Source organism: Sphaeramia orbicularis, chromosome 3, assembly GCF_902148855.1.
Source record: "Sphaeramia orbicularis chromosome 3, fSphaOr1.1, whole genome shotgun sequence".
Taxonomy (NCBI): domain Eukaryota; kingdom Metazoa; phylum Chordata; class Actinopteri; order Kurtiformes; family Apogonidae; genus Sphaeramia; species Sphaeramia orbicularis.
In genome coordinates, this window is record NC_043959.1 from 31,868,250 (window position 1) to 31,894,995 (window position 26,746).

Genomic DNA, 26,746 nt, shown 5'->3' on the forward strand with positions numbered 1-26,746 from the left:
TATGGTGTAGGTCCGCCTTTTGCGCCAATTACAGCCTCAATTCTCCGAGGTATTGATTCATACAACTTGTGAATTGTTTCCAAAGGAATTTTAAGCCATTCTTCAGTTAGAATACCCTCCAACTCTTTTAGAGACGATGGCGGTGGAAATCGACGTCTTACTTGAATCTCTAAAACTGACCATAAATGCTCAATAATGTTGAGGTCTGGGGACTGTGCCGGCCATACGAGATGCTCAACTTCATTAGAATGTTCCTCATGCCATTCTTTAACAATTCTAGCTGTATGGATTGGGGCATTATCATCTTGAGGTGAAGGTGTTTCCATTATTTTGTCCAACCCCTGTACATGTCTGGATAAGAAAAACCACAAGGATCATCAAATTTAACACAGTGTCTTGATTTACAGTGGTATATAAGACCATTTCAGTCCATGTTTTCCAGATCAAATGCACTGACACCTAGGTAGCTTTTCACGCCCCAATTTTGGTCCTATTTTTAGCCCCAGTATTTTATCAAAAATCCACTAATTTTGGAATGGCTCAGAGTAAGAGGACAATTTTTTTTCCCATTTATCTGAGGTCATCATTAGGTACATCCTGGGGGGAAATATGTCTAAATTTCTCTTTTATTATTGGGTCTAAAAAGCTGGTAAAGTGCCAGGTACCAAAATGTACCCAGTTTCATAGAAGCACCCATATGTCAATTGGGGTTTAGATGCTTTCATGATGGACAAGTCTAAAGATTCTCAGGCTGTGAAGAAACACGGTTTTTAGATAAAACTCCAGACAAGTAGTGTGTTTAATTTTGGAATTCATTTCCTCTCCCTGGAACCCTGCAGTGTCCTGTAAGTGTCTGCAAATGAGGATCGCATGATGTCTCAAAGCTCCATCTTTATGACCTTCCACTGTTTGATTATCCTTGCAATATTTCTAAGGAAATAAGCAGGCTATACAGATGAAGCTGTGTTGGAGGATAATGTGGAACAGAAATAAGCTGCAATGTCCTTCCACAGCCATTGTGTGTCACATCGGGCTGCATCCCCCAATTTATCCCCTCTCTGGTTCAACGAAGATTCCTATTGATTTGCTATCACTGAGCCAGTGTACAGAGTAAATAGGAAGTGTGAGCCCTATTATTTCTGTCGGTTGATAAAAGAAAAGCTAGACCCACACGTGTTTATTCTGAAAGCCCCCTTTGAAAGCCACAAGCCTTTAAAACAAAAAAAGAATAGCTGTAAATTTGATCTTAATGCCTAATATACAGTAATGACATCCTTGAAAATGATTTGTGTTCAAATTATTGGTGTGGTATTAAATCCTGTGAACATCAGGATGTGATTAATGTGATTACACTTAGCGTGGGAAAACAAACATAAATGCAGGCCGTATTTTTATACATGCTTAATGCGTGTCAGCCCATGGGCAAGTGCACAAACCAACAGAGAGATTTGCTTTCCCAGGAAAATGTTATGTACAATGTCTCATGTCTCAGCATTTGCTAGGTGAAGGGAAAAAGAAAGATGCATACAATTGGACAGGAAATAGAATGTTTTGTATTTCTATATTCCCAACAGATTTCAGTTTGACTAGAATGAATGCTAATGTGGGAAATTTCAGGGGTAAATCGTCACCGTCAGTTGCATTTGAGAAAACCATCGTAGGTTTTTTTACACTCCTAATTCCTCCATGCATGGCTTTTGTTTTTAGCTACCATTCAGTTTTTCATCCCTGGAAGTTTATAGGTGTTGTGTTGCTATTATTGTAATCACCACAATGCTACAGGCTTCAAATAAAAGCCAGAGACAATATACCTCCTACAATTGAGTTTCTGTGCCCATTCTCTGGCCTACAGCTGCATCCATTTCTGCAGTGTCCCTGAAATTTCTGTGCATTATCAAGGGGAAGGACGAGCTAATCTGCACTGATTTGAAACAGGACCAAAACACTGGCTTTCCTAATCCCTCATTTTTTTTTATCAGGGGTGGTGAGGAGCATTTTACCCCTGTGGGAGGGAAAGAAAGAGGGAGCTATTTCATGCTTCAGCGGTTCCACTGTTTTTATGAAGATTTTTTCCCTACCCTCTACTTCCCCTACTTCAATCCATAGCGTAACTGAATTTATAAAGCCTGTTTGCAATAGTCAGACACCTTTTAGAAGTACGACAGTACTTTTCATAATTAGGGATGTGTAGATGGCTGCCTTCTCCCTCTGTAGTAGTAGTAATTTAACTTTAAGGGAGATAAGACTCTGTATCTCTGAAAAAAGGAGGTGCAATTTCCTTAGCTGTCTTTCATTTTATTCATCTGACAATTGGCAAACACCTATGGCACACAGGATATAATTTGCTTCCCGGCAGTACTGCATGAGTGCACTGATTTGTATTATTGCACACAACTGTGGTGGGATATGACGTATATAATTATGCTTCTTTACATTCTGTCAACTCATTTGTTTGATATTTCTTTTACTTACAAGCTAGTGCGAAGTATATACATAATGTGAGCTTTTTAACCAAAGAGAGTATTCAACAGACAGGTGATATCCTGCAGTGTATGATGTGTTGATTTCGAGTAATGTGAGATTCTCAGCAGCGCATTTCCAGCTCAATAACTGTGGAAGTATGATACTCTTAATTTAATGCAAAATGAGAGTATGTAATATAAGTGGCCGTTACGGGACAATTTGAGCAGCTGTCATCCAGTTAACATTATAGTTTCTTCATCTTTTTTTTTTTTTTTTTTTTTTTTTTTATGATTACACTATCACATTGAGAAGAAATACAGAAAGGAAACATATTTATTGATCTGATCTGATCTACACACTGCAAAAGGCACAGGTTGTAGAAAGCAGTATGGAATTTACAAGGTAAGCTTTGGCAACACAACAGTGTGGGTCATCATAAGACTATGAATTACTAGAACACCTCTGTCTCAGAGGACCACTTGAAGCTCTCTCACTGTGAAATAATTGGGTTGCAAGTGTAAAACTGCTTCTCCACTTTGAGTCTAAAGGTGGCCTTTGCTGTGTTTTGCTGCTACAAGACCATAGAGGCAGCAGTGACTATTAATCAACCATTGACGTGTGTAGCTGATAGCATAAAGAGGGACATAAATGCAAAAAAAAATGTGGATAAAATGATATAAAATGATATGGTAAGCATCATACTTTATGACTATAACTCAGGTCTTGAGATGCGTATCTTGACAAATAGTAATATCTGATATAACACACACACAAAAAAAAGAAAAACAGTGAAGCTCCTGAGGTTCAACTCAGGAGAAAATAATGTCACAATCTGAAAATGCAATCCTTCTACAAATCTCTTGTATTGGTCCAAATCAAAAGACTAAATAAGAGATAGATTTCCATGCAGCTGTGAAGAAGTGAAAGCCCTTTCATAGCATCAAAGGTTCAGTGTGGAGACTCAGAGTAATGCAGTCGAATCACGTCTGACAGAATCTTAACGGTGATCGGTAATTACAGCTGTCAATCACATCTTTAACCCCTACTGCCTGTCTGAAAAAATGATCTGCTGAAACCTCCCATGACAGGATTGATTTTCTACAGCCTGCAAACAGGGTCAAGAGATGATGTCGAATTTGTGTTTCCTGTCAGAGCACTTAAATTACAGCATGCTGAAATGTAATTAAGTAGTTTTCATGAACTGCTTTAATAAGTCTCAGTCCTTATTTGACACACCAAAACATAACTTATTTTATATCTTCAAATAAAACCATTTACAACTACTATTTTTATAGAATAATGATCATAAATGTATGAATAAATGGCATGCACAGCATAGATCTGGATGTAAATTATACAAGTAAAGTAAGCTGCTCCTAAAATAAAAACAAATCTGTGTAGAAATAAAGTTTGGTTTTTATGGCATTTTACAGATTAGCACACTACATAGGGTCGTGTTGTTTAAGGTGATGAAATACATTTAATGCACAGCTGCCTTTGATTGCAATATTTCTACAATACTACTTGTACAAGGCTGTGTCATCCCTCTGGAAACTGGAAAAGAAGAATAACCTGTGTAGCCAATATGACATATACTTAGTGACATTAACCATAAAAATCCAAACATCCCCCATCGACCAAAAGCATCTACTGATCTAAAATGTTAAATAACCCCCTATCAATCCTATCAATACATGTAAATAATTGGTGTAAAATGCAGTTTGTCATCTTTTCATGGCCATCAGATATGACCTGTTTGGACGTCCAGAGGCTCCGTAGTTACCATGGAAACATCTTCTACAACATTGATTCACCAGTAAAACCCATGGAGCTGGATCAATGACAGTGGATGGAGACACTGGGTTTATTTTCAGTTAGTGATCTATTTTACTAAAAAACACATGTTTTCTCTGTTTTTGATATAATAACCCTCAACTGAAATCTGAGCATTTATGAACATCTACATAATCAGTGAAATAAATCTGGAAAATACTTGATTTATACTTAAAAATGCAAAATACAGAACATAATATTAGAATAAATGGTGATAAATCAGTTAAGAAAGGTTAAAAATAGAGAAAAATTAATTTGAAAACTGCCACAAAAGGAGCTCTGGGTCTTTATGGGTTAATCTGTAACTATCTGTAACTGAGACAGCAAGGGAAACTAAACTTCCCCTAACATTTCAGGAAATGAATGGGCAGAATTGTACTGTTGAATTTACTATAAAGATACAAATTACATTTACATTAAAACTGTGCAAACACGCACTTAATTTTATGGCTATGTCGTTCTGGTCAGCTGTTTATCATTTGTTTTGCAAAGCAAATTGCCTGATACTTTCTCATATTAGTAGCCTACACTGTTGAACCCTTTTTCTTCAGTTTTCTCTGTTTTTGATATAATAACCCTCAACTTTAATCTGAGCTTTTATGAACATCTAAATGCTCAATGAATTAAATATAGGTACATACCTCATATTCACTGAAAAAAACACAAAATACAGAAGATTATGTCATACTAAATTGTGAAAAATTACTGAAGAAAAGTTAGATATAAACAGTGGATGGACACACTTGGCTTATGTCCAGTTAATGATAGATTTGCCTTAAAACTCCATTTTTCCTCTTTTTTTTTTCCTGTTTTCTTACAACTTTTGAATTAAATCTGTGTTTTCACGAATATCTAAATCAAATATAGGAAAATCCCCGATTTTCACTGGAAAAACACAAAATACAGAGGATTATGTCATAATAAACTGTGAAAAGTCACTTAAGAAAAGTTATATATAGACAGTGGATGGACACACTTGGTTTATGTTCAGTTGATAGATTTGCCACAAAACTCACTTTTTCCTCAGTTTTGTTAAAACGTTTGAATCAACTCTGTGTTTTCATGAATATCTAAATCAAATATAGAAAATTAAATACAGAAAAATACCTGATTTTCACCGGAAAAATGCAAAATATAGAGCTTAATATTATAATAAATGGTGACAAATCACTTAGGAAAGGTTAAAGAGAGAGAAAAAATCATTTGGGAACTTTATGGGTTAATTTTCTCTTCTGTCTTCTAATGGGTTAATTCAGATTCATAGTATACTTCCTTTAGTAACTTCCTGTAACAGATATTTGGACAGTTTTGGTCATTTGAGGTTTGTTCCGGTGCTTGTAGTGCCAGCAAAATGCAGAGCGCCAACAGAATACAGATGTCTGATTTGCAGATTATAAACTTTTCCGGGACTTTGTTTCCCTCACATCTGGCAGGACATTTTTTTTTTTTTTTATGTTCATGTTTTAATTCATAACTGTTGCCACTGGATCACAATGTTGAAGCCAAAAGTCTTCCTTGGCACAGGTCTTCACTACAAGCCTTTTCATCTGCAGTGGACAGACTTGGGCGCCTGTGGCAGGACCTGTGCCGTCTGTGGCGAGGGACATCTCCCTTTGTTGTCAGAACACCTCTAAACATCTTTCACAGAAACAATTACCATACCATCTGTAGCTTCCTGCCAGCGTGGCGCTCACTGTCAGCACGTCAGCCTCTTTTCTCCCCTTCGCTATCTCTCTCCCTCTGACGCTCTGTCTTTTTCACTCCCTCACACTGAGACTGATGAGGAGCTAGGTCACTGTGAATTAAAATGGATGAGTTTAATTGCGTTAATAGTCTCTTTATATTCCGTTTTTCGGTGCATTTTTTCAGATACCTCATAATGGAGCAGTGAATGGTGGATTGAATTGTCACTAATCTATTTTCTGATTTGCCTTGAGCGTTTGGCAGACTTGGTATATTGATGAAGGTCCCTGCGTACATTTTCTGCAAACCTCATAGAACTGGTTTAATTAAGAACCTCATTTGTGCTACACTGAGTATTGTTGGTGTGGAGGTAATGGCTAATTGCTACTGTTGAAGGAATAGTGATAATACATTAGCATTTTAAAAATACATGCCCTAACAGTTACATTAATGCGTTCAAACTTTTAATCCGGCAGGAAGTGTTTCCTTTGTGTTAAGGATGAAGTTTGTTTAAAGTGATTAGACTAAAAAGCGTGTCGACTTTTTACAACTTTGTGGTTTCAGGGTAATGCTATTAACCCTTTATAGGGCACTCATAGAAATACTCTGAAATTCAATATATCAACTGTAGTGTGTTATTAGAGGACCTAACAAGACTTTATTACTTTTGTGAAATTTTTCAACATTTTTTTATTGTTATGTAGAAAATCTAAGTCAGTGAAGTTACCATATTTGGTTCCTTACATGTAAGAGAAATGATTTGTGTAAGGTTAATGTTTTGCTTGCTGTTGTTGTTCACTTTGTCTTATTGTTTATGTTATTGTGTATTCATTTTGTGTTGCTTTCAAAGATGTATGTATGTATTTATTTATTTTTTAACTTCTTTTAACTTCTTTCTGGTATGTCAGTGTAGGTGTGTATGTATATATGTATGTATGTATGTATGTACGTATGTATGTATGTATGTGTATGTGAAGATGATAAATGAGGTTAATGGATCCAAGGGACTTGATTTTTCATATATTATGCTGATAGGAAACTAAACGATAGACCATTTTGTTGAGAAGGGGTGGGATTAAATAAGTTATACTTCCTCCCACTCCTTTTCAAATGTGCAAATAAAGTCATACTTTGTTTTCATGTATGTGTGCAGGTTTTTGTTTTTTGTTTGTTTATTTGGCTTTCTTATAATCTATTTCATTTGTAAAGAGTAAGTAGGATTACTTTGTTTTGTTGCATATTTTCGAAGTAAACTAAACTAAAAGACGTAAATATAAGTACATGTAATGTGAAAGCAACATGTATTTTAGAACAATAAAGCATCACTTTTAGAACATTACAACATAAGTGCTGATCCAGACACCTGTCAACATATATATTATCACTCTGAACATCAATTCAAATTGATTCATTTGTGAAGAGCGCCAGTGTGTAGTTAAACAATACATATGTACAGACTGGGGTGCTGACAAGGGGGGTAAACATGACAAATTCATGGGGCCCAGAATTCCTGGGGGGCCAAAAGTACAGTGGAGTTGGCCCAGCTTCAACGTATACCAGAGGCAAAGGAGCCAGGTTGGGTTCCGCAAAGCGTCCGAATGTCTGAAGCGCACTTTCAGTTTCGTTAGTAGTATCAGCCCCCCCATTCCAACAGATAGTTACCAGTGAATTCCTTGTGGCAGAGGGCCCTCAATGATTATGTTTCAGGAAGCCTAGGATTGCCAGTGGCACCCCAGCATATAGATAAATACAAACAGTGAAATGTTAAAAATACAAAAACAAATGTTAAATAAAAGAAAAAGACACTGACTCTGGTAATGTTCTGACTGTATATTGATAAAATAAAGTATAAAGGTAAATCTGTAATTTTATTCAGTGTTAACAGCCAGTTTCACTTGTTAAATATGTCCCATCGTCTTTGCTACTGTTGTTTGTTAATGGCAGGTATTTTATTTAACTCTTTATAGGGCACTCATAGAAATACTCTGAAATTCAAAATTTCAACTATAGTGTGTTATTAGAGGAAATAACAAGACTATTACTTTTGTGAAATTAAAAAAAAAAAAAAAAAAAAAAAAAAAAAAAAATATATATATATATATATATATATATATATATATATATATATATATATATATATATACTGTTATGTAGAAAATCAAGGTCACTGAAGTTACCATATTTGGTTCCTTATCCGCATGTAGAAAAAAAATCCAAGAAATAAATATAATAAAATACAAGAAAAACACATGTAAGGTGAAAAGAACATGTATTTTAGAACGTTAGAACATGACTTTTCTAACATTAGACCAACATCAGTGCTGATCCAGACACCTGTCCACAGCCACATGATCCCTTTGAACATCATTCCTTACATTAGTACCATGTAGAAGCCAATAATGTAATAACAGCCAATAACGTAATAATGGCCAATACTGTAATAAAAATGGGCGGCTGTGGCTCAGTTGGTAGAGCAGGTCGTCCAATGACCAAAGGGTCCTTGGGCAAGACACTGACCCCTAAATTGCTCCCAGTAGGGCCAGGCAGCGCCTTGCATGGCAGCAGCTGCCCGCTGGTGTATGAGTGTGTGTGTGAATGGGTAAATGTGAGGAATTGTAAAGCGCTTTGGGGACCATGAAGGTGTAGAAAATGTGCTATATAAGTTCAGTCCATTTACCATTTAAATTTGCCATTTTTAAAATGTAGTAAACCACAAACGTAATATCTGGCCAACAGCGAAATAAAAGTCCTGAACCAATAACGTAATAACTTTTGTCCAATAACATTATAACTTATTGGCTGGTTATTATGATATTTTCCTGGTTAAAAAAAAAAAAAAAAATTCTTTGCAAATGTAATAACTGAGCCAATAATGTAGTAAGTTATAACGTTCTTGGCCAAAAGCTATTATGTTATCGGTTCAGGACTTTTATTACGTTATTGGCAAGACATTACGTTATTGGCCTATTACATTTTAAAAATGGCAAATTTATTAATTTATTAATTTATTTATTATTAAATTTATTATTAACAGCTGTTATTACGTCATCAGTTGTTATTACATTATTGGTTTCTACATACCATGACTTCATGGTACCTAACAAAGCAGGTACACTCACTGTTCATGCAGAGGTGGACCTTACAGACCCTGTAGACCACATTGGACCTGAGATTGTTGACTCACTGTCCTCACCTGTCACTGTCTTGTAATGTATGCAGAAATGACCAAAAATAGTCACTTGGCCGATATAGGGTTAAGGCACGTAGCGGTGACGAGCATGCATTTGTTGTCATGGGTTCAGCTTTGTTAAGATAAATATGTGAAGCATTTATAACTGTCATGTTGATTTGTATACCAGCTAAGACGTCTCTCAGTGGCGAGCATCACGAGAAGCTAAAGTAGTAATGAACACTGGCATGAATGGTTCGCTTTCATCAACAGGAACTGTGCCTGTATGATAACTGACTTCAAGGATAATTGATTTGAGGAAGTGAAGTAGAAGGAAAAAACACATACTGGAAGATACAGTTTATCTGAGGATGCACTTGCTTATTCACATATGTAGTTTTTTGTTCACACAGGAACAAACATTAGATTTTAGAGTGGATACTTGTGCACAGATCAGCTCCACATATATCTGGGGTGTCTCATCTAGTTTAGCTCAGTACTCACTTACTCCAGCACACAGACATGCAGAGATCAATGCCCTCAGTCTGACAGTTCATAACTCTTTCTCTCTGCTCCACAGGTACCCCAGTAACACAGGTAACAGCGACAGATGCTGATGACGCAGGGTATGGGAATAGTGCTAAACTGGTCTACAGCATACTGGAGGGACAACCGTACTTCTCAGTAGACCCAAACTCAGGTAAGCACTGTCTTCTACCTCCAATTTCAACCTTAACATTAGTTCTCTAGGCACAAACTGTGTGAGAATTGTTTTCTTACACCTACAACTGAATTAGAAGGCACAGGAGAATGCACTGGAGGCCATTTTGGAGCATGTTTTACACACAGTCACCTAAAGCGCTCGTACACAGTAATGCAGAGCGGTAGTAGCCTGTCAGTAAAAAGGAAAGAGGACACCACAGATGTTGTGGCTAACTGGCAAAGCTCTGAGCTGTTATTCAATTGTTTACTTGACAAAGCCTGATGAAGACATCGCTGAGATAAAAAATGGTGCCAGTAATACAGTGTGTAAATGAAGGAGGACCATAATGTATTAAAAAATATAACAAGTGGTGCCAGGCACAACAAACTCCGCCCCTCGCACATATTGTAGCTTATTTTGGCATTGATCCAGCTGATGTCATCATGTCTATACATGTGCTGATGTCAGCATATCAATTGCCTCTATATATGTGCCAAGTTCAAAGTAAATTGAGACAAAATTGATGTTTTAGAGATGTGAAATTTTGCCCATTGTAAGTAAATGGGGAAAAAAAAAAGGTTTAAAAATTCATAAAAAATTTGAACTTTGAATTACTTTTCCAAGAATGTAACCCCATCTATTCTGGTCACTGGCAATCTATAAACCCAATTTGCTATGAATTCAACCAATAGTTTTGCTACAGACGTGTGACATTTCGCTCATTATAAGTATATGAAGAAAACAAAAAAAGATTTTAAAAAATTCATTAAAAAATTTGAACTTTGACCTACCTTTCCCAAAATTAAAATATATTTCTTCTGGGTCAATGGCAATCTATAAAGCCAATTTGGTATGAATTCAACCAATAGTTTTGCTGCTACGAACAAGTGAAATTTTGCCCATTATAAATAAATGGGGGAAAAAAAGATTTTAAAAATTCATACAATTTTTTTGCTTTTACCTAAGTTTCCTAAACTGTAATCAGATCTATTCTGGGTCACTGGCAATCTATAAACCCAATTTGGTATGAATTCAACCAATAGTTTTGCTGCTAGAAAACATACAAACAAACTGAATCAAAGTTAGGATAAAGGGAAATAAAGGGTAATAACTGAAGACCACACCCATAATGGACAGAAAAGAAAGAAATGGGTTTTACAATGGGACAGTGATTATATCTAAGGATTAATTCAATAGTCCTGTTCTTCAAGGCCAGGCACATCAGGTCTAAACCTTTTAGTATTTAAACATTGTCCTCCTTCATCGCAGACTCAGACATAGATAAATGAGCTTACAAAGTCACCTTAGGTCAAGTAGTGGGCTATCGCTGTTTGACCGAGGGTCTAGGCAGGTGCAACAGTACTCAAGAGAACTCTAACCCACTCTGCAAAGTGGAGATGGAAATATGAAGTGTCAAGAGTCTGTGTAAACCACAGCAATCTGTGTATCAGACCACTGAAACATGAACGCTGACCTTCACTCTGAATGCAAGCACCACACAGTGAAAACGCATTATGCAAATCTGTCTTTTCTGAGATTAGTTTCTTTTTTTTTTCTTTCTTTTTTAAAGCAAGCCTTGTCTTTGAATAAGAAGAATTTTGTTACAGTAATATTATCAGAGCAGCAATACAGATTTTAACAGGCACTAACCAACTTTACAACATTCACTACCTTAAAATATTGAACAAAGTAGTTTCTACTCGGTCAAAGGTAAGATACGGAATTGTACTGAAAAGGGGCCAATAGCTATATTAGAACAACTGAGAAGCATATCAAATTCCAGAAGTATTAAGATTTTGTAGTCATATTTTATTATACTTTTTTTCTAAATGCCTAACACATTTTTGACTTCAAGACCTTTGAGAAAACGGTGTGTCAGAAGACTGAATAGACTGAAGTAAACCTGAGTTTATGTAAGAGGGAGAAAACGCAGGTACTGTGCAGCACACGGCAAATCGTAATATCAATATTATGGCAGAGTCATTCTTAGGAAAGTAATTTGCAAAAGGAAATGAAAAAAAACCCAAGATGAATGAAAAAAAGAGGAAAAAATAACAATGGAATGAACAGTTTACCGTAATTTAAATAAACACAAGGAGCAGAAAGAAAATTGAACACTTCAGTTTTGCTGTTTAGAGAAAAGCTGTGGGTGCGTCTATGAAACTGGTCCCTAAAACAGGACATGGGGGCTAAAAATTCAAACCAGATATAGACTAATGTTATGAAGCAAGTTTGGAAGCACTTTGGGTCTGTTTTAAAAATCAATATTTACTGAGATAAAAGAGAAAATACTTTTCAGATAAAACACATTTTTATATTATTTTTTATACAAAAATCTGCATGTAACACGGTAAAAAGGACATGAAAATTACATGCTACTATTTTTTCGAATATCTTTTTATTCTCTCACAGGTGCATTTTGGGAATCGAACTAATTACGCAAGGAGGAGTGTTTCACAAAAATGACCACTGTAGCAAAATCACTCACAATTTATTTGTGTCTAAATGTTCAGGTTCCACATGTAACGTGAGTGGACATGATGGGTTCCACATAAAACCTGGAATGAGACTGAGATCCATGAAAAACCCACAGGTCTGGATGAGAAAAACCACTAGGATCATCAAATTTAACACTGTCTTTATTTATAGTAGTATACAAGACTATTTCCAGTCCTGTTTTCCAGATCAAATGCACTGACACCTAGGTAGTTTTCCCTGTCCAAATTTTTATCCTATTTTTGGCCCCAATATTTTATTAAAAATCTATTAATTTTGGGATGGCTCAGAGCAAGAGTATAATTTTTTTGCATTTATCTGAGGTCATCATTAGGTACATCCTGGAGGGAAATGTGTCTAAATTTCTCTTTTATTGTTGGGTCTAAAAAGCTGGAAAAGTGTCAGATACCAAAATGAACCCAGTTTCATAAAAGTACAAACTGAGGACAGCTAAAACTGATTATCTTTGCAAAAGTTAGCACTGAAGTGAAAGTGACAGTAATATTCATCGTCATAGTTTTAAGTTAATTTTTTAAAGTGATGCCAATATTGTTTCAATTTCAATGAAAGAGACTGACTCCAAATAACACTGTCCGCAGATGCTAAAGGTTGCACAGGTTGGATGCAACAGCTTCCCCACCTGCTGGTTCAAGCCAGTTCATCTCTGTTCTGCTGTATGCATTAATAGATAATTCCCCAGTATTACACAAAAAGACTTATTAAAAAAAAAAAAGAAAGCTTAATCTTAAAAAGCATTTGCTAATGACCACGTCTGTTATTGCCGCATATACCTCGTCTCTTTTCAGCAAGCCCATGAGGATCATTACCAAACGCACATTTAAAGAGAGCTGACAGTGTGGTTTTAGAATTTTCGAACAGGACTGCAGGTAGCTCAGTCCATCTGTTTCTTGAAATGCTTGTAGATTATTGCTGCATGAGGCTGCTGCAAACTCAAGCTCCGAGGCCTGCTCCCTCTTCCTTCTACAGATGCTCGCTTATGTTTACCAACATAAACAGTTCGCTGGGGCAAAATGTATATTACGCAAGGAACTGTGACTACACCGAAAGAGCTCGTAGCTTTAATTAAAACATGGAATAATGCGGGCATGTTGTTTAAATTACCAAAAAAAAAAAAAAAAATCATATAAAATAGTCAGCATGATGCACTGAGTGGAAGAGACATTAGATTCGGGCTCTAAATAAATGTAATAAAGGAACATTATGACCACACAGATCTTCGTCAGGCTTCGTCAGACATAATTTAATGACATCACAAATGGAAAGCATTTATATATATACACACAATATTACACACAGGTGATTGCAATCTGTATAATGGTCTTCATTGTGAGCTAAATAAGACCGCTACTCGCCGAGTCTTTCACAGGCCTCGTCCGCAGATGGCTGAGGACAAAGGTGTACCTCTATCACTGCGCTACATCAACACAAATACAATGCACGGTCTTTTTCGTGTGTCCTGGTTTCAGTAGGTCAACTGATTATCAGCGATACAGTGCCCAACGCAACAATAGACAGAATGAAATTCATTATTAGAGCACCCGAAATTATATGATTCATATGAGCAGAGCTTTATATCAGTGAGCGCCATGTTTCTATCAGCTGATTGGATGTCCTAAATGCTAAATGGGCCAGTAGTCATTTGCTGCTGCGTAACATCATTGCGTTATGAATTCAAAACAGTAATAAAAATCATCGCATTCCTTTCACAAGGCGAACTCTTCAGCAGCGTCATCATGCATAAAGTTATCTCCAAACAGATTCCAGATTGGATCTTTAATTGCTTTTTCAGCTGCCTTTTTAACATGTGTCTGTAAGCAATATGATTAAATAATGGTGAAATTACATTAATAAGAAATGAGATGGAAATCGACTGCACACAATTTGGAAAACAACACACAATAAACAAGCTTCAAGAAAAAGGAGTCTCAAAATTATGTACATAATTAGAAGGAGCGCTCGGTTTGACTCGTAGAAATTGGGCTCGTCCTCGGTGCTATAGGAGTCACAGTCGCAAAGCATCTGTGGCCAAAATGTGACTATAGAAAACGCACTGAACAGACAATTTAAGGATTAGCATTCATGCTTTGTGTGATTGTGCTGCACACGCAGATGGCTCATTCAAGTGAGCCAGATGTTTTAATGAATGTTAATGAAAAATAAAAGGTAAGGGGAAAACAACCATTAGAATGCGTTTGACACTTACAACACAGCATTGGAAATGAAAAGCATTCGATAAATAAATAAACATCATGCCCCAATTCATCACTTGGTTAATGGTCGGTGGAAAAAAAAAAAACAAAAAAAACTTGAGGCAAATATCTATGGAAATGAGTGTTTGTCTATCCTCCCTTTTCAGTGATTAGGAATTAATTTGAATAATTAACGATGATCAACAGAGATGAGAGTGTTGCGGTGTGGCTGAAGTATGTTTGTGTGTTTGCACGTGGAAAAAGCGGTTGTACAAGTGACTTGTTTGTATGTGTTTGTTTACATGATGAAAAGAGAGGTACCTTAAGCTACAGGTTGAACAAAAATACCATCTGATCCAGTTGGATAATAGAAGCCTGAGGAGGAAATATTGTGAATGCACATTTAGATCCACCTTTAATCATCTTGTCTGTAAAATAAGATGTTATGATAATGTATATTTACAACTGAGTGCTGTTGTTTTATTTTTCTTTTTTAAAGGAGTGATATTTTGCTTTTTTAAATGGAATTATGCATTTTAAAACATTTCCCTGTGGTCTACATAAACTGTAAATGCTATGCTTGGGTCTGAATTCTTCATTAATTCAACTCCACAGGTCCATCTTCAACCCAATTTTTGACTAATGAAACGAGACAGGTCGTTTTGAGCGCTGGCCCTTTAAATGCAAATGAGCCACATAATGCCCCACCCCCTCCAGGCTGTTGGCTGTGCTGTTCTGTCCCATTCAACCACTTGTGTTTGTTAATACAACCAACAACTGATCATTTTAGGTAATTGACTTGAAGTTTGGACATATTTTCAGTATGGACTACAACCACTGCTGCTGACGAACAATTATGTCGTACTCGGAGAAATGTTTGTTGGAAGTCTTGACCTTATATGTGCAAATGACGTGATGTAACTAGTAACAGATGCAACAAATTAAGGAGGAATTAAAACGGGTTGTAGAAATCCACTCGATTTTTTTTTAACAAACTGAATATAAAGATAGCTTTGCGGCACCTGAAGGGTTCAAATTCAAACTTTTTTAACTATTAGGGTCCAAATACACAAATAAATGTAACAAAGACTAATAAAAGTGGGTTTAGCAAAATATGACCCCTTTAATACTATCTGTCAACCTTGTGTACAGTAAATTAATGCAATATGTTTTTTTTTTTTTACAGTTAAATTACCTTGGGCTTGTAGAAATCATCCTAATATGTATGAATAAATTTGTCTTTTTGCATGTTTTTCTTCTTTTCTTGTCTGGAAGTGTTAGTGTACATTTTTATTAATTTTTAAAGGCAGTGTCAGGATTTTTGATTTTGCTGCAAATCAGACTCACTGAACAAGTCACATACAAGTTGTATATCAGTCGTCACTTTTCCATTGACCCTCAAATTGCACAAATATAACTTTTACATAAAAATGTGCCTAATGGAAAACAAAAATTTTGCCCAAACTCTCATTTTGAGCGGGCAAGAGGTGGTTTTTCAGACCTTATTACGCAAAACTGCAGTGGAAAGACCTTTTTCCACAACTAGAGTGACGTGAATTAAAAAAAAGGATGTTGACAGACGTTACAACAAGCGAAGAAGAGTTTTAAAAGAAACTTGGCGCGGTATGTGTGGACACACCAGGAAACCCAATCATTTTTTAACTTAGTACAAGATAGCGGGGTAATATATAATCACAATGAATATATCTGTAAATCAACACGATATTTATGTTCATCGCCATTTATATGGAATGACTTCTCATGTCATCTTGTGATAGTAAATTAACAAATCATTGCATTTGTGATTATTGGAAAAAACAACTTTATACACTTGTGTTTTTTCAACATATAGTAAATATCGATCAAGTTTTACACATATGCCCAGTGGAAAAGCCACTACTGTCAGTTTTAGCTCTGTGGAGAGCTAAGTAATAGTATAAATGAATATAAAGATCACTTCTGAAGTACAATAAGTTTATATGATGTGATCATATTTTATACTTACATTTTTATACTTTTAAGAATGTTTATTTCTACCGGCCTTTCTTTTGCACTGGTGTTTTGCATATTGCTGCTATAAACTGTTAAAGTTCCTCATGGTGGGATCCTTAAAATCTTATCTTTTCTTATCTTATCTTATCTTATCTTATCTTATCTTATCTTATCTTATGTCTACTCTGGTCTAATCCATTGCATTCATGAAATTAAAATGTAAAGATGAATGTTGACGTAATATAATGTAGAAAGATAAAAATCATCACGATTCACTGTGTTTGGACGAAAAGGTTAATGTGACACTGAAACATGAAATAAATATATAAAAGCACATGCAGGCTTGTAGCTTTTTACAACACTGCATGTTTATTATTACTGTGTTAAATTAGTCTAATGTGTTGTACTGATCTCACTGTTGGTGATTTTTGTCAAAAAAGGTGCTTGTTTGGTCATTGTTCTGTGTATATGAATAATTTATCAAGCTCAGGAAAGAATAGTCATAAGCATATCTAATGAAGAGAAGAAAAATACTGATTCACAGTAGCTTTACCAAACAATTGTTTTCTCAACATCAGTGACGCAGTGGGAAGACAAAGCCTACAGCATGTCATGAGATTTCTTTTTAATAAATGATTCATTGAAGGAATTTGCTTCTCTGTCTCCCAATAAGCCTTGCTGATAATGTTAAATGATGTTTCAGAACAATTTTTTTCTTTTTGTTTGAGTCATCAGTGTAGCGTATGACCTTGAAAAGCAAAAGTGACGGTGAAATTGTGCTACATCTCTATGGAAAATACGTCTCAAGAATAAGAAATGCGGGCACAGACAACATCCTAACCCCTCCGATGTTTTTCATCATAGCCAAGCATATTCTCATTGTCTGAGGCAGCTCAGGACCAAGGCAGGGTGTCATGCCAAAGCCTGGCTTTTATGAGGGGTTTTATATTCATTTGATGATCCTGCGGGCCTCTGTTTCCTGAGTGGATTATCCGTATATGCTGGTGCTGAGCCCTTTTTATATGCAGCGCCATGGCAGAGTCAATAAGGTCCATTCTGCATACAATATTCAAGATTATACAAGACAGACAGCATAATTCACACTCAATCAGAATACAAATGACTGCGGTCGGTGGAACAACACATCTGAAAACAAACACAGCTGATTTTTCAGGACCGGCTCAGTCCCGACCACCTCGCTGTGCTCACCCAGACACAGGCCTTTTCTGAGAATAACCCTGCAGGGAATTCTGTTCCACTGCTTTGTATGGAGACCTTGTCAGAGTCATGGTCTAAAATAATGCATGTAACACACAGGAGAGTTAGGTGGGCATGAAGGTTATAGTATACGTTGCTTTTGCATGCTCGCTTGTGCATATTTACATGTGCATCATTAAAATGAGAGAGTGTATCAGTCATGTTTATAATTGCTCTAATGCGTTATGAACTGTTTCCCCCTCCAGCGACCATAAAAATTGCTCTGCATGAGATGGATCGAGAGATGAGAGAGGAGTATCTGGTGGTCATTCAAGCTAAAGACATGGGAGGTCACATGGGCGGCTTGTCGGGGACCACGACTGTCACCGTCACGCTAACGGACATCAATGACAATCCACCGAAGTTCTCTAAAAGTAAGCCAATCTTCTGACCTTAAACACAGCAAATTGAATTAAGGGGGGAAAACAAACCACTGCTGCTCTAAATGAGTATTTCTCTGATTAGTGCCAATTTGGAAAAATAAATGTCATTCTTGCAAATTTCATCAAACAAGCTACTCAGAAACTAATTTCTCTAAACGCTGTAATATCTAATGATGACACAGTGCTGTAATATGCTATAATAACAATGTTTAATTTTATCAACATTTCTGGAGATCAACATTTGTCACGATTGTTTTTCTTCAGGTTTGTACGAGTTTGTGATCCCAGAAGACCTACCGCTGGGGAAAACAGGTGGCAAGGTGAAGGCAAATGATCGAGATATTGGGGAAAACGCCAAGTCGACGTACAGCATCATTGACGGCGATGGCCTAAACATATTTGAGATTGTAACTGACGCCCAAACTCAGGAGGGGATTCTCCGACTGAAAAAGGTAGGGCTTGCTAACACACTCTGAATGACTAAGTCTGTGCATCCCTGACAGCTGAACAACACAGGGCCACAAGGTGTCGGAGACAGCTGTGATCAAACATTCACTTCTTCTACAAGCTACAAGAAATACAATGTGTTCCCTTTGTATAAACTTTTAGATAAAGAACCAATGGATGAACATTCAGTTGTTTCATTATGGATGTTGTGTTAACATAAAGGCTGCACTGCTCTGCTTCTTCACTGCTGGAATGATCTGAGCTTGAGTTACTTGTTTTATTTATTTATTTACTTTTTTCTCTTTTCTTTTTTGGGAAAGGCTTGACTCTGAAGAATGACATTAAATTTTAAGGCTAGAACCGGGCCCCCGAGTAGCTGGGAGGGTAAAGGAGTATTTGTTTCATGTAAGGTTTGGAAAACAAGAAAGAAAGAAAGAAAGAAAGAAAGAAAGAAAGAAAGAAAGAAAGAAAGAAAGAAAGAAAGAAAGAAAGAAAGAAAAATAAGGGAGGGAAGGAGAAAAGACAGAAAGAAAGAAAGACAGAGAAATAAGGGATGGAGGGATGGAGGAAAGAAAGAAAGAAAGAAAGAAAGAAAGAAAGAAAGAAAGAAAGAAAGAAAGAAAGAAAGAAAGAAAGAAAGAAAGAAAGAAAGAAAGAAAGAAGGGGAAGGGAAATGAAGGAAGCTGTAAAACTCAGATGACCTGCTGCATTAAGGTGGAAGCCTATGACTCAGTTCAAGAAAGAAAGACAAATAAGGGAGGGTGGGAGGGAGGGAGGAAAGAAAGAAAGAAAGAAAAATAAAGGAGGGAGGGAGAAAAGAATGACAGAAAGAAAGACAGAGAAATAAGGGAGGGAGGGAGGAAAGAAAGAAAGAAAGAAAGAAAAATAAGGGAGGGAGGGAGAAAAGAATGACAGAAAGAAAGACAGAGAAATAAGGGAGGGAGGGAGGGAGGAAGGAAAGAAAGAAAGAAAGAAAGAAAGAAAGAAAGAAAGAAAGAAAGAAAGAAAGAAAGAAAGAAAAATAAGGGAGGGAGGGAGAAAAGACACATAGAAAGAAAGACAGAGAAATAAGGGAGGGATGGAGGAAAGAAAGAAGAAAGAAAGAAAGAAAGAAAGAAAGAAAGAAAGAAAGAAAGAAAGAAAGAAAGAAAGAAAGAAAGAAAAATAAGGGAGGGAGGGAGGGAGGGAGAAAAGACAGACAGAAAGAAAGACAGAGAAATAAGGGAGGGAGGGAGGGAGGGAGGAAAGAAAGAAAGAAAAATAAGGGAGGGAGAAAAGACAGACAGAAGAAAGACAGAGAAATAAGTAGAGGGAGGGAGGGAGGGAGGGAGGAAGGAAAGAAAGAAAGAAAGAAATAAAAATAAGGAGGGAGTGAGGGAGGGAGGAGAAAACAGACATAAAGACAAGAAATAAGGGATGAGGAAAGAAAGAAAGAAGAAAAAGAAAGAAGCAAGAAAGAAGAAGACAAATAAGGAGGGTGGGATGGAGGAAAGAAAGAGAAGAAAGAAAAAAGAAAGAAAGAAAAAGAAGAAGACAAATAAGGGAGGAGGGAGGAAAGAAAGAAAGAAAGAAAAAGGGAGGTGAGAAAAGACAGACAGAAAAAGACAGAGAAATAAGGGAGGGAGGAAAGAAAGAAAGAAAGAAAGAAAGAAAGAAAGAAAGAAAGAAAGACAAATAAGGGAGGGTGGGAGGGAGGGAGGAAAGAAAGAAAGAAAGAAAGAAAGAAAGACAAATAAGGGAGGGAGGGAGGAAAGAAAGAAAGAAAGAAAGAAAGAAAGACAAATAAGGGCGGGAGGGAGGAAAGAAAGAAAGAAAGAAAGAAAGACAAATAAGGGAGGGAGGGAGGGAGGGAGGAAAGAAAGAAAGAAAGAAAGAAAGAAAGACAAATAAGGGCGGGAGGGAGGAAAGAAAGAAAGAAAGAAAGAAAGAAAAGAAAGAAAGAAAGAAAGAAAGAAAGAAAGAAAGAAAGTCTGTCAGTCAGACAGTCAGACAGACAGTCAGTCAGTCAGTCAGACAGTCAGACAGACACACAGTCAGTGCTCCCTCATTCAGATGCACTCCACCAGACTCTGTACATCCAGGTGTGTGCATGTCTTGGGTCCATATTTCAGCTCTCTGGCAGCTCAAAGGGTCTGGGCCGCTTTCTCAAACATATAGCTCATTTTTCTGTTGCTGTCTTAGCTCAAGGCAAAATCATGCATATTATAAATTGGCTGGGCTCTAAATCTGACTTTAGTTAAATTAACTTTGGACCGAGCCTAAAGTTATCTGCGCTCTTGTTCTATTCGACGCTTCACATCCTCATCCTCATCTGCCTTCCACTTTTGGCCCCAAAGCCACTTCACAGAAGCTGGTCACTGGTTAATTGGCTTGCTCAAGGGTACGTTGGCAGTACTTTTTAAGCGAGCAAGAAGAATACGTTCATAAAATGTGTTCATCGAGATATTCCCAGGTGTATCGGCCTGAGGCCATAGGCTAGCAACATTTCTGTCACAAAACTTGAATCTCTAATCTTGAGGCAAACACATTAGCTTCAAAGGTACTGGATGGCTTAGGTTCACCGATAAAAGAAGTATCCCTGCATCTCAGTAAACCACAATTTCACACAATATATTAAGTTTCTAGATATGCACCGCAAAGGCAGTACAGATATTTTCTTCAGGATAAAAGCCATAGATGTTTGGGCCTGGAAATCATTGCTCGCCTGTAGACATTTGGAGCACCTGATCCCATATTTTGCTCAATACCTGGGCGTGTGAAATTTACATTTGAAAATCACAATGCATTTTAATAACACTGTGACCTGAAAGCAAGCTGAGGCATAGCTATATCCCAAGGACATCTGTGGAAAATGTAAGTGAGGTTTGAACACATAACAAAGAAACCAAATGCACACAGTATTTATATATGTATGTATTCTATATTCTGGAAGTCTATAGATGCTGTGCTTGGCCCAGGATGTTTGCATATATTGAATCATACATATGATTGATGGATGGGTGTTCTTAAGTCTTGAGTCATGGTTCACTTCAGTGTCAGGAGAGAAAAGCTATACATCACTCAAATGTGAATGCCATTGTGTTGTGATGTAAAATGACATTACCCCAAGGACGTGTGGTGTGACTTTGTCAAAGTGTGAACAATGAACTGCACGGGAGGCGGAATGTATAAGAACTGAGGGAATCTGCTGGGACTATAATCCACTGCCACTAAAGAAAACACCAGTGCTGAAGAACAAATTTGACACAAAGTCATAAAATCTCTAACTGTTGACAAAGCAAATGTCAAACGTGTTAGTCTTTTAGGCGACTCCATGCAGGGAGTCTCACTCTTCCCGTGCCTGCTTAGCTTTCCCTGCATGGCTCTGGTTGCCTACATTACTAACTCAAGATAGATGATAATCTCTTGTGAAAGTAGGGAGGCATATGCACACTTAGTGTTTGTGCTTCCCTCCAGACAGCATTGTCTCAAATTGAGACGAGTTAACCCATAAAGACCCGAACATCCACCTTCGACCAAAAGCATCTACTGATCTGTACTGTTCATCCACTGATCCAAGCAATACATGTAAATAATTGGTGTAAAATATAGTTTGTTGTCTTTTCATGGTCATCAGATATGACCTGTTTGGACGTTCAGAGGCTCCGTAGTGAACATGGAAACACGGCCATCTTCTACAGCATTAGCCCCTTTTACTCAGCACTTCTGTTATGGGAATATTTCACCTTTATTCTGGAACAATGTCTGTGTAAACGAAATGGTGGGATCATTTGGTCCCACTTTTGTTGCAGCTCTGGAGGTAGTAACAGAGCCATAATAGCACATAATTCCAGAACGCGATGTAAAAGGAGCACTTCTTGTTCCCCAACCAAGGTGTGACGTTTTGATGATGTCTTGTGTGTGCCATACCCGTGCTGAGAGGTTTTAAAAATGAGCACGACCAGAAAAATGTTGAGCTGAGAAGATGCCAAGATCTGCGAGCTTTTGTCACCTTGGGCAGCAGGTTGTACCCATGCTAACATTTGTGGAACGGTGAAAGACGTGCCAACTCTGGAGAGGTTAGCCACACTGCTATACTCTGGGTATTTCCGACGTACAAGTAATACAATAATAATGGATTCAATTTCTAGAGCTTTACATTATTGACCCATTATTCATTTGCGCTCACATTCCCCCTCTGGTGGTGGTAAACTACATATGTTGCCACAGTTGCCCTGGGGTAGGCTGACAGAAGCGTGGCTGCCAATTTGCACCTACGGCCCCTCCAACCACCACCAAACATTCACACACGTTCATACACCAGTGTGAGCCGGCAAGGAGGGTGAAGTGTCTTGCCCAAGGACACAATGGACTGACTAGGACAGAGCAGGATTCGAACCAGCAATCCCTTGGTTATTAGATGACCAGCTCTACCATCTGAGCCATGACCGCCCCAATACGTCCAATATACACTGAGCTGCGTCACCACCCCTTTGATTCCGGAATGCAGTTCCGCTGTGTAAAAGTCCAGCCTGTCTCACCTCTGTTACTAGTCCAGCCTGTCTCACCTCTGTTTCTAGTCCAGCCTGTCTCACCTCTGCTACTACTCCAGCCTGTCTCACCTCTGCTACTAGTTCAGCCTGTCTCACCTCTGCTACTAGTCCAGCCTGTCTCACCTCTGCTACTAGTTCAGCCTGTCTCACCTCTGTTACTAGTCCAGCCTGTCTCACCTCTGTTACTAGTCCAGCCTGTCTCACCTCTGTTTCTAGTCCAGCCTGTCTCACCTCTGCTACTAGTCCAGCCTGTCTCACCTCTGTTTCTAGTCCAGCCTGTCTCACCTCTGCTACTAGTCCAGCCTGTCTCACCTCTGTTACTAGTCCAGCCTGTCTCACCTCTGTTTCTAGTCCAGCCTGTCTCACCTCTGCTACTAGTCCAGCCTGTCTCACCTGTTACTACTCCAGCCTGTCTCACCTCTGTTTCTCGTCCAGCCTGTCTCACCTCTGTTTCTAGTCCAGCCTGTCTCACCTCTGTTTCTAGTCCAGCCTGTCTCACCTCTGTTACTAGTCCAGCCTCTCACCTCTGTTACTAGTCCAGCCTGTCTCACCTCTGTTTCTAGTCCAGCCTGTCTCACCTCTGTTACTAGTCCAGCCTGTCTCACCTCTGTTTCTAGTCCAGCCTGTCTCACCTCTGTTACTCCTTTGGCTTAACTGTGGAAATCAGTCAATGGTGGAAAAAAGGTGGGATCACCATCTCACCTTTAATCTGGGACTTCTGTGTAAAAGTGTCCATTGATTCACCAGTAAAACCTACAGAGTTGGATCAATGACAGTGGATGTAGACACTTGGTTTAAGTTCAGTTAATGACATGTTTTACTGAAAAAGTCACTATTTCTTCAGTTTTTGTCTGTTTTGATACAATAACCTTTGACTTTAATCTGAGGTTTTGTGAACATCTACAAGATCAGTCAAACATAGAAAAAAAAAACAGATTTCCACTGGAAAAAAAAACAAAACAAAACAAATTCAGAGGATAATATGATAGTAAATGGTGATAAATCACTTAGGAAAGGTTAAGTAGAGAGAACATTTCATTTCATTTAATAACTGCTACTCAGATCATACTGGGTCCTTATGGGTTAAAAGAAACAGTCGTCAAGCTGTTGCTCTAAGCCAGTTTCATACTCCATCTAGAGCGACGGAAAAAAAACAAGCCAGTTTAACTTTTCTCCCCAGACACACCCTGTCCTCGTCAACAGCTGTACCGATCCGTAAACCGCCATCTGACACGGAATTCAAATTATTAAAGATCCTTTGCGGCAAGGTTAAAACATATTGATCTAAGTGAAGCTGGAGAGGCACAAACCAGGGGAGAGATTCTTTGCTGTTTGGGTTTTAAGCTTTTTATCTGCCAGCCCCCAGGCCTGTCGAGGGATGTTAGCGGGATGCTGAGCTTTCACCCCTGCAGCCAACGCTGAACTTTGAAGTCTCTAAATGGCCTGTGTGTACATACTGATTTGATGCTAAAGCTTGAGAGAGACTGAAGAATGACGCAGCAGGATTGTAGGGTGGGACACACCAAACAAAGGGGTGTTAGACAGGAAAACCAATGTCTGTCGCAAAGTGTCCCTATTTTAAAAAAAACGTACCCTCCATCAGTAAAATCATGTTGTTTAACAGGGACACATAAGAATATTAACCGGCTATGGGACCTTGAATCCAAATGTCTGGTACCCTGCTCTATGGTTCTCCTTTTCAACTCATGAATCTTGTAATAATCAACAGTAGCCGTCTAACAGTACCACCATGCATACTAATCCAAATCAAAGTGGTTCTCCCTAGATTACTAAGTCAAAGCACAGGCTGCGTTTATTGAATTAATAATTACAGTGAGTCAAAAGGAGTTGTTTTCTGATTCCACAGTTAAGGCAGTATACATTATTTACACACACCAGCTTGCAAAGACGCATTTGTGATTTTTATTTTTTATTTTTTTTTTATGACATGAAAATGATTTTAATCAAACTTAACTAGGCTAATCCAAAGGGCTTTTTATCACTATGTTTCCCATAAACCGCTCAAGTGGATTTAGTGTAATTAAATATGACAGCAATAGTTAGTGCCCCCACCCCCCCCGCATCTCACCTTTCCCCTCACTGTTAAGACACTGGAAGCAAAAGTAATGAGTTGTTTTTACATGCTGTCCACCGGGATTAATGCCAAAATATTTTGATGGGGGCCACAGAGCCAATGCTGAGTGCTAATTTTATTTTATTGAATGGGTTTGTTGTGTGATGATTTGCTTTGTGATTATTATATATGTTAGGGACTGCTTGCAAAATGCTCCAGGATTCTTAAAGGAGTGATATTTGGCTTTTTTTTAAATGGAGTTATGCATTTTAAAACATTTCTTTGTGGTCTACATAAACTGTAAATGCTATGCTTGGGTCTGAATTCTTCATTAATTCAACTCCACAGGTCCATCTTCAACCCTATTTCTGAGTAATGACATCAGAAAGGTCATTCTGAGCGCTGATCCTTTAAATGCAAATGAGCCACTTCACACCCCACCCCCTCCAGGTTATTAACTGTGCCTGTGCTGCTCTGTCCCGTTCAACCACTTGTGTTCGTTAATACAACCAACAACTGAATATTTTAGGTAATCGGCTCAACAAACAATTACGTACACGGAGAAATGTTCGTCAGAAGTCTTGACCTTATATGTGCAAATGTTGTGACGAAACTAGTTATAGATAACAAATTAAGAAGGATATTTAAATGGGTTGTAGAAATCCACTTGATTTTTGCCAAAATGAATATAAAGATACCTTTGCAGCACCTGGACGGTTCAAATTCAAAGTTTTTGAACTATTAGAGTCCAAATACACAAATCAATGTACCAAAGACTAATAAAAGTGAGTTTAGCAAAATATGACCCTTAAATACTGTTCGTTAACCTTGTGTGCAGTAAGATAATGCAATATGTTATTTATCTTTTTTTTTTTTTTTTTTTTTTTTTCAGTTAAATTACCTTGGTGACTAAACTTGTCTTTCTGTAATATTTTTCATCTTTTCTTGCCTGGAAGTGTTAATGTACATTTGTATTAATTTTTAAAGGCAGTTTCAAGGTTTTTGATTTTCCTGAAAATCAGACTCACTGAACAAGTCACATACAAGTTGAATATCAGTAGTCGCTTTTCCATTGACCCTCAAATTACGTGAAAATAACTTGCACATGAAAATGATAATTTCACCCAAACTCTCGTTTTGCACTGGCAAGAGGTGGTTTTTCGGGTGTAGTGAAATTGGTATATCGTGCAAAACTGCAATGGAAAGATCTTTTTCTGCAACTACAGTCACATGAATTAAAAAAAAACAGATGTTGACGGACATTTCAACAAGCAAAGAAGATGAGTTTTAAAAGACACATGGTGTGGTATGTGTGGAAACACAAGGAAACCAAGTCCTTTTTTAATTTAGTAGTTTTTGCATGTTTTTCTTCTTGTTTTGCCTGGAAGTGCAAGTGTACATTTTTGTTAATTTTTAAAGGCAGTTTCAGGGTTTTTTATTTTCCTGAAAATCAGATTCACTGAACAAGTCACATACAAGTTGAATATCAGTAGTCGCTTTTCCA

General features: G+C 37.6%; 1 protein-coding gene across 2 annotated transcripts in view; it reads left to right on the plus strand.

Annotated features, from left to right (window-relative positions):
- The window catches only part of cdh8 (cadherin 8), a 120,718-nt gene that overhangs the window by 63,449 nt on the left and 30,523 nt on the right, over positions 1–26,746 (plus strand). For both annotated transcript variants that reach the window (XM_030129423.1, XM_030129431.1), the window contains exons 4-6: positions 9,729–9,848; positions 18,013–18,180; positions 18,454–18,641. In XM_030129423.1, coding sequence (XP_029985283.1) covers positions 9,729–9,848; positions 18,013–18,180; positions 18,454–18,641 — 476 coding nt within the window. The remainder of the gene's footprint in view (positions 1–9,728; positions 9,849–18,012; positions 18,181–18,453; positions 18,642–26,746) is intronic.